The sequence below is a fragment of the Colobus angolensis genome, unplaced genomic scaffold (genome assembly GCF_000951035.1).
Source record: "Colobus angolensis palliatus isolate OR3802 unplaced genomic scaffold, Cang.pa_1.0 Scaffold105, whole genome shotgun sequence".
Taxonomy (NCBI): Eukaryota; Metazoa; Chordata; class Mammalia; order Primates; family Cercopithecidae; genus Colobus; species Colobus angolensis.
In genome coordinates, this window is record NW_012111475.1 from 1,082,851 (window position 1) to 1,090,802 (window position 7,952).

At 57.9% G+C, this 7,952-nt stretch overlaps 1 protein-coding gene across 4 annotated transcripts in view; it reads right to left on the reverse strand.

The window, feature by feature from the left end:
• The window catches only part of MDFI (MyoD family inhibitor), a 17,715-nt gene extending 11,076 nt beyond the window's left edge, over window positions 1–6,639 (reverse strand). Inside the window, exons 1-3 of one of the 4 annotated variants that reach the window (XM_011943913.1) lie at window positions 6,251–6,489; window positions 5,152–5,387; window positions 4,703–4,789 (exon numbers count right to left, since the gene is read on the reverse strand). In XM_011943913.1, the coding sequence (XP_011799303.1) occupies window positions 4,703–4,778 (76 nt within the window). In that variant the 5' untranslated portion in view covers window positions 4,779–4,789; window positions 5,152–5,387; window positions 6,251–6,489. Of the gene's footprint in view, window positions 1–4,702; window positions 4,790–4,875; window positions 5,088–5,151; window positions 5,388–6,250; window positions 6,490–6,587 lie in introns of those variants that run through there. The other 3 variants (XM_011943894.1, XM_011943904.1, XM_011943921.1) reach the window with 3 other exon arrangements.
• Between the last annotated feature and the right edge of the window lie 1,313 nt (window positions 6,640–7,952).

Below are 7,952 nucleotides of genomic sequence, written 5' to 3' on the forward strand. Positions count from 1 at the left end.
CTTCCTTCCTTCCTTCCTTCCTTCCTTCCTTCCTTCCTTCCTTCCTTCCTTCCTTCGCTGTGTGGTTTAACATTTATTAAGCACCTGTGAAGCACCCAGCAATAGGACAAGCACTCGGTATACCCGAGTGAGAAAGACCAGCTCACTGCCTCGGAGTTCTCTGTCAGGGGAGGGGTGGGCTGGTGGCTCTTATATACACAGAGGTGCAAGAGTTACAGTGGGGCATCTGGAAGAATGCTGGAAGCACAGAAGACGGGCACCTAGCCCAGATGGGTGAGTGTGGCTAGCAGGCTTCCTGGGGCAGGCAATACTCACACTGAGTCTTGACCAATCAGCAGCACAGAGGGGGAGTTTTGAGAAGAGCAGCAGGAATCAAGACCCCGGAGTGAGCCGCTACAGTGTGAGCAAGGAAGCCACATGCTCCGGGGTGGTGTTGAGGCCAGGAAGCCTAGAATGATAGCTGGGGCATGACAGGCCTTCTGGTCACTTCCCAGGCTTCCTGCTGAGGTCACTAGGGCTCACAGAGGTGACACTGTGACTCCTATGGTAGAGAGAGCCTGGACTTCTGCTCCCTGCCCTGCTCCCCCTCCTCCCCACAGTGTTAGAGAGGGAGGAAGGTGAGGAGGAGGGTTTAAGGAGCCTGGAGTTCACATCTCCACCCGCCTTACCCAAAGCATCTCTGCTCTCTGGGCAGCCTCTCCTGACAGTCACCTACAGGGCTGGTGACCTTGGATCTGGTGGGAACAGGAAATTATAGAGTACAGACCGAGGCCCGAGGAGGCCCATTCTGCAGGAAGCCTACCAGGCATCAGACCATGGAGGAAAAATGAGGAAGGAAAGAAAACCAAGTCCAATAATCCTGACCTGGAGACACACAGAAGGACAGAGAAACTCCGGAGCCAGGAGGGGCTGCAGCGGGGACCCAGCAAACCAGCACTGAGGGCAGAAGAGGGAGCTGTGCCAAGTATCCAGAGACAGGGAAGCAGAAGGAAAAGGAAGAAGCAGCTGCAGGAAGACCTGGTCTGCAGAGGAGACACTGCCCGGGTGGCCCAGACCCCTAGGTGTGGACTGAGAAGCAGCTCCTGCTTGGAACAGATGGAGCAGAGGGGCAAAGAGCCCAATTTTCCATTCTGTAACCAAGAGACACCGCTGTCCAGCCATACGCAGGGGAGAAACTTCTGGAGGGTGGAAGTGTGGGGTGGGCAGGAGGCAAGGGGGTGGCCAGCAAAGGCGAAGGAGGCCCCCTGTGTGGATGTGCAATTCATGTTCTGCAGAAGGTGTCTGCCAAGGGAGTGAGTGGATGGGGCTGAAGTCCTTGCCCTCCTAGTAGGTGCCATCTGCTCACCCAACTGCACACCTGTTCCATCTGACCAAGGGGGCACCTTTTTCTAATCTGCACTGGGTGCCACACATGCTGATGGCATCTCTGAGCGGGAGCCCACAGCCCTGTACCCCTCCTCTCAAGGGTGGCTATCTACAAGGGGAGACAGGGAAAGGCAACAGCCCCTTTGCTTCAACACACTCCCATTCCTGACACGGGATAAGATTCTGGTAAATGCCTGGAGCTCTGGAAAGACAGCCGGCCCCAGAAGGGAGTGGGAGAGTCATGTTTAAATGCATGAGCCCAAGAGGAAAGGCTGAGACTCACACGCTCAGCGAGGACTCTGCGGGCTCTCTCCGCCTGCCATCCACCAAGTTGAGGGGTGGTCCTGGACAAACAGGGACTGGACAGTGCCCATGGGAGTGCCAGCCAAAACATCCCTGGCTGGTGTGGAGAGAGGCCTGTTCCAGAGCTCCATTGCCTGGTGCCTTAAGTTTAGCTCTCGTCACTGTCTTTGTGGACCGTGGATCTGGGCTTCCCTCTTGGAACTCTGATCATCTCTGGAGAGGGAAGGCCAGAACCTCATATGGTCAGAGAGTGGTGGCTGGAACCCCATACTTCAATCTTTCCTTGGCTTGGCATTCAAGGCCTCAGTCTGGACCTTCAATCTGTCAAGGTACCAGGATCCCGTGTTCCAGACAGACTGGCCTCTCCTTGGTGTGGGCCATTGCCGGATCTTCTGACCAGTCCATCCATGCTTATATTGTTCCTATTGACCAGAAGGTCCTATCCCTCCCGCTCTCCAAACCCAACTCATCCTGGACCAAGCTCAAACTTCACCTCTTCCTCTAGACAGCTTTCTCTGACCCAGTTGCGGAGAACTTAGTTCCAGTGTCCCCTCTTGTTAATTATAATTTGTTAGTGAAGTCCTGGCTTCCCAACCAGACTACAGCCCTCCCAACTCACTCCCTTGGAGTGGTGTCCATACTCATCTCTGCATCCCCAGGGGGGACTTGGTAAATGCCTACTGGGGAGTACTTTCGGGAGTTTGGAATGCCCCTGTCAGGGGAAGGAGAAAGAAAGGGCTGAAGACTAGGGGTGGCATGTGGACCTTACCCCCAAGAAAGTCAGAGAGGGTGGACTCCTTTGATACACACATGGTGAGTGTGAATCCAATGGTCACAGTCCCAGGCCACCAAGCTGAGAACTAAAGAGGGCCTGAGCTGGCCAGTTAGGCTGGGACAAGTTGGTTTTATTTTAGGTCTGAAGGCTGCAAATCCCCAGGAAATTCAATTTAGAACCATGAACAGGAATGTGGCGCCCCAGTGCTGGGCAAAAATGTGCCTGTGGGCTAGGGAGCCAGGCTCTTGGGGCTCTCAGGGGTGGGTGGGGAGGAGGCCACTAGGAGAGCCAAGGGTGTGGGGGCTTGGCCACCTGCCCCTACCAGATCTGCCCTGAGTCCCCTTGTGCCCTGTCTGCACCTGGGACGGCTGAGGGAGGGGACTGACTTGCTCCCTGGCTGTCCTGCCAGCAGGGCCCCTGTGGCAGCGCTGTGGCCTTGCTGTTCTGTCAGCACTCAGGGAGTAAAGCGTGGGGGATTCTGGTCTCACATTCAGGCGTCTGTGGGGTTTTGGCTGGGTCTCCTGCGGTTTGGGCTTCCTGGGCAGCATGCTCATTCTCCTAAGGCGGTGGCAGAGCAAAGCCTTGAGTTATGAAAGCCGCATTGTCTGGCCCAGCCCAGGCTGGGGAGGGGGTCTGCTGGGGCACTGGGGGGCCTCAAGTTACAGCCCAGGGCTTAACCCTCCCAGTTGCCCACCCTGGCCCCGGTTTTGTGCAGTTAGCCCTCTCCTCTTGTGCTGGAGTTGAGAATGGCTTCCACAAGGAAGGGGATCTTGGAAGGAGGTAGTGGAGGGAGAGCAGAGAAAATGGATAAGGGGAGGGAGAAAGCTGGAAAGAGTAAGAGGATGGGAGAGCAGGAGGCTGAGGAAGGGAGGAGGCAGGAGGGAGGCCCAGTAGGACAGGGAAGGTTCCCAGACACAGAGAAGGACCCTTCCAAGTGCCCTGCCCCCAGCTGTCCCTCTGGGCTGAAGGAGTCCAGTTCTTGGAGGCCCTCATCCCTCAGAAGGCCCCACTGCAGGGGCCCCACAGAGACTGCAGGGAATTTGAGGCTTGGCCAAGATGGGCTGCAGACACATTGGCCTCATCTATGTGCTGGCTGTTGGCCAGACATCTTCCACTTGTCCTCACTCTGGTTTAGAGGACCCCCCACCTCCACAACTAGGCGTCCATACCAAATAGGTGGGGAGCGGAGAGGGGCCTCCTCCAACAGGCAGGCAGGACCGCCACGAGGACGCATATGGAGGCTGAGGCCAGAGAAGGGAAGGAGCTTGTCCAAGGCAAGGCAGGGAGTTGGTGTCAGAGGTTCAGGAGCAGACTTTCACTATTCAGAGTCAAAGATGGGAAAGGGGGAATGGGGCTGGTGGGGAGGAAGGCAACGACTTAGACAGTGGAGATTCCAATTAGGAAAGCCGGGTCCACACTCCTGCAGGCGGTTGCCCTGGCCCTGAACACATCCCAGAGGTTCCTGACTTCTCCCTGACCCGGACTTCCATTTGGGAGCTTCGGCTTAGGCACCTGGCCAGTGAGGAGAAGGGACGGAGAACCAGGGCCGGGGATGCCCCTATCCCAAACCTCTTCAGGGAGTCACAAACCGTGCTTGTCTTGAGAGGCTCCCCCAGGAATCGCGGGTAGGTTACAGACCGCGCCAGGCGTGGGACGGGGCATTTCACTCGGGCTGTAGACACTGGGTTGAGGTGCGTGTGTGTGCACAGGGCAGGGGCAGCGGGTCTGGCCGGCACGAGAGGGAAGGAAGGCGAGGGAGAAGGGATGGCAAGAAAGAGGGGAGGGGCCGGTCCTGCAGCCGCTCGCGGCAGACAAAAGTTTTCGGGAAGCACTGGGCTCTGGTTGAGCTGGGGGAAGGGAAGTAGAGAAAGATTCAGACAACGCCCCCTCCCCCACACCAGGCCCCCACAAATATTTACACATTGGGCAGAAACGGTTGAGACACAAATCCCAGACGGACAGACAGACACCGCGGAGTGTTTGCGCGCGCACGCGTGTGTGTGTGTGTCTGGTGTCGGGAGTTGCGGGGATTTGGAGCCAACTTGGCACAGCCGCAGCCTCTGTTCAGGGCCCTGCCTCCCTCGCCCAGCCCCCTACTCTCCTTGGAGCAAGTCCTCAAACCCAGACTTTTAGTCCCTACCCCCACCAAGCTCCCGGAGTCGTCTCCCCGCGTCTGGGGACGGAGGGGAGAACTAATAACTTGCCCCTTCAACCGCCCACCCTCCCCTGTCCAGCTTTGCTCGCCACTCCCGGTCCTACCTGGGCCCGGGGCTGCGCTGGGGGCTCCATGGGGCGCGTCGCAGCCAGAGGAGCGCTGGCCGCTCACCTGGTACATCGGCCCCGGACCTGCGGAAAACAGGGCTCAGCGGGCGGGGCCGGGGGCGGGCAGGGGGCGATTTCCCCGCAGATGCGCGCCTCCCACGTCCACTCACTCGTGCGAGCCGCGCTACGCTCTCTTCCAGTCGGATCCCCTCGCCGGGCCCGCCATGCGCGCCTGCTCCGGGCGCCACCGCCCAGGTCCCGCTCGCTCCCGGGTGCTCGCTTGGCGCCCCCTCCCCGTTCACTCGCTGCTTTCTCCCATTTCTGCGCCAGCTCACGCCGTTCGCCCCTTCCTTCTTCCTTCTCTCCCTCCAGCCCCCCTCGCTCCACCCCTACTGCCTTTCCCCTCCCCTCTTCCCTGGCCCACCCTCTCCCCGCCCCCTCCTCGCCTTCCCAGTCGCCCCTCTGCGGGTCCCCTCCCCCGCGCAGGGCTTGGCCCAGCCCGGAGCCGGACACGTCTGTCCGCGGGGCGCCCGAGGCCCGAGCCCCCACAGGAAGCAGGCTGGGCGCGCTTCCTCTGCGCTCTCGGAGCGGGGCCTCAGTCTCCCCAAATCCCTGCCCTCTGAGGCCCGGAGCCCCGCGGACTGCACGTTTTCCTTTGCCTGTCCAAAGTCTGTAAAAGTTTCTGGAAAATCAGGAGAGAGAAACCTCAACCACTTCGTGCAACTGTCTGAATAATTGCGGCCTCCAAATCTCTTTGCCTCAAAGATGGGCGCGATCAAGTTCCTCAGTCACCTTTTGCCCACCCCCTCAGTCTCCGCCCGGGGTCCTAAGCCAGGGACCAGGATCTGGGCTCCCAGGCCACCCGCCCACGCCGCCAGAGTTGTCTGTCCGGGAAATCCGGTTAGTGACCAACCAGCCTCCCCTGTGCCGCAGCAGCCCAGAGCATCCCCGACCCTCCTGCCCCTACCAGCTGTGCGTGGGAATGTGTGTCAGAAAACCGACTTTGGGGGCAAAGAGAGGTCCTCCGAATTCAGCCCTTCTTTGGGATCCAGACTGGAATCCGAGGGCTTCTAAGATGTGGGTTCGGGGAGAAAGGGAAGGGAGGGAGCCTCTCCCGGTGGGGCCAGCCGGGCGGCGCGTATGGATGGTGAGCCCTGGTGGTAGGAAGGAGCCGCTGCCAGGCAATCCGAGAGGGTTCAGGGACCCTCAGCGCGACCCCGGAACCTGGTCCCCGAGAATGGGGAAGACCTTGGAGCCTGCGGCTCTCCAGGTGGGGCTGGGCGGACCCGTGGGATGATGCTCAGGTGGGGCAGCGCCCTGGGGTGACAGCGTCTCGGCCACACTTGTCTAGGGCCGCCTAGGGGCCGCGTCTGGGCTCCCCGCCACGAGGGCCAGTGAGCACACTGGAAGGCAACGGCGGCACCAGGCCACCTTTTCTAGTGCGGGGTCCAGCCGGGTCTAGAAGTGGGGAGCTGGGACGTAGGAGGCCGGGCGTCCCTGCTCCGCATTTCTGGAACTCTCCCAGCCCCCATAGTCGCTACTTACGGCTATCGCAGGTCCTCGGGGCGCCGTCGGGGCCAGGACCGGGATGGCCCCTACGGCGCCGGCAGCGCTTTCAGCACCCGCGGCCACGTCCTAGCGATGGGCTGGGGTGGTTGCGACCGGGAGGAAGGTGGGGCGGGACGGGAAGAGAGTGTTCCGCCCCCCAGGCCGGGCTGCTAGCTGCGGGGGCCTTAGTGCCCCGGGAGCCGGCCGGGATCCGGCTGCTGTCCCAGAGCTTTGGAGAGCTGAGCCAACTCCCCCTTCCTGGCACCGGCTGAGTCACCCGGACGCAACGCGCCCGCGCCTGGGCCTGACGGCTGCTGCATTCTTACCTGCTTACCTGGGCGCGCACGCTGGGCCTCACCCATCTTCAAAGGCAATCCTCACCGCCTCTCTTCTTTTCTTCCCGCGTATAGGGCCCCCTCCCAAACCCCAGACCTCAGTGCTACACCCCTCGCCCTGCTTTCTCAGTCTCAATCCAGGGCCCTTAAACTCTGCATCAGCTCAGTCCTGGAGCCTTACGGTTCCAAGTCGCCTGCTTGATCTCAAAAGCCCTCAGAATCTGGCCCAGTACTAATGTCTATTTTGTTGGAAATGTAAATTATGCTTTAAATTTAATCCCACATGCTGGTTATACAGGTGTGCTCATTTTCTAAGGATGCAGCAAGCTGAACATTTATGATGCAGGCACTTGTTTGTATGACTATTATACTCGAATAAAAAGTTTTTAAAATCAACACATTAAAATCAACATTCCAGTTCAGAGCATGATAGGGTATGATGGCCAGGCTGGAGGCCTGGCATGGGAGCTCAGATTCCAGACCCACCATCTACTATACTTCTTTGGGGGAAATTCCTTTGCCTCTCAGCCTCAGGAGGGATGAACACTGGGGCCCAGGACCAGGACTGGGGTGAGGTAAGTGAGACACTCACCTGGTGTGCAAGATTTTGGGGATGCCAAGATAAGGAATTTTTTTTTTTTTTTTTTTTTTTTGGAGGCAGGATTTTGCTCTGTCGGCCAGGTTGGAGTGCAGTAGTGAGGTCTCAGCTCATTACAATCTCCACCTCCCAGATTAAAGGAGCTGGGACTAGAGGTGCTTGCCACCACACCTGGCTAAGTTTTTTAGTTTTAGTAGAGATGGGGTTTTACCATTTGGCCAGGCTGGTCTGGAACTCCTGACCTCAAGTGATCTGCCTGCCTTGGCCTCTCAAAGTGCTGAGATTACAGGCATGAGCCACCATGCCCAGCCTGATAAGGAATATTTTAAGGCAATATTTTAATATACCAAATGGGCAAACTACAGCTCTTTGGGCCAGCTGCCTTGTTTTGTAAATAAAGTTTTATTGGAAACAGGACCAGGATTAAGGTAATTAATCATGCAAGTTCAGGGTCAGATCCTGTCTTTATCTAAAATATTGTCATTTTGTTCATCATGGACTTTTTGGCATTAATTTGGATTTGTATATGTATTACAGGCAAATATTGTTTTATCTTAATAACTGAGTTTTTTGATGCCCCCTTAAGTTTTGCACCTGAGCCAAGTGCCTCATTCACTCCAGGTTTCACATGCCTCACCTTACTGTCTCTTTCTGAAGGACCTGTCCAGGAAGCCAGAGTAAATGAGGGGAGATCAAAGGTGTTCCCCCACCCAACACTCACACATACACATATGCACAGCACCAAGTGGGCTCTGCACCCAAGCCC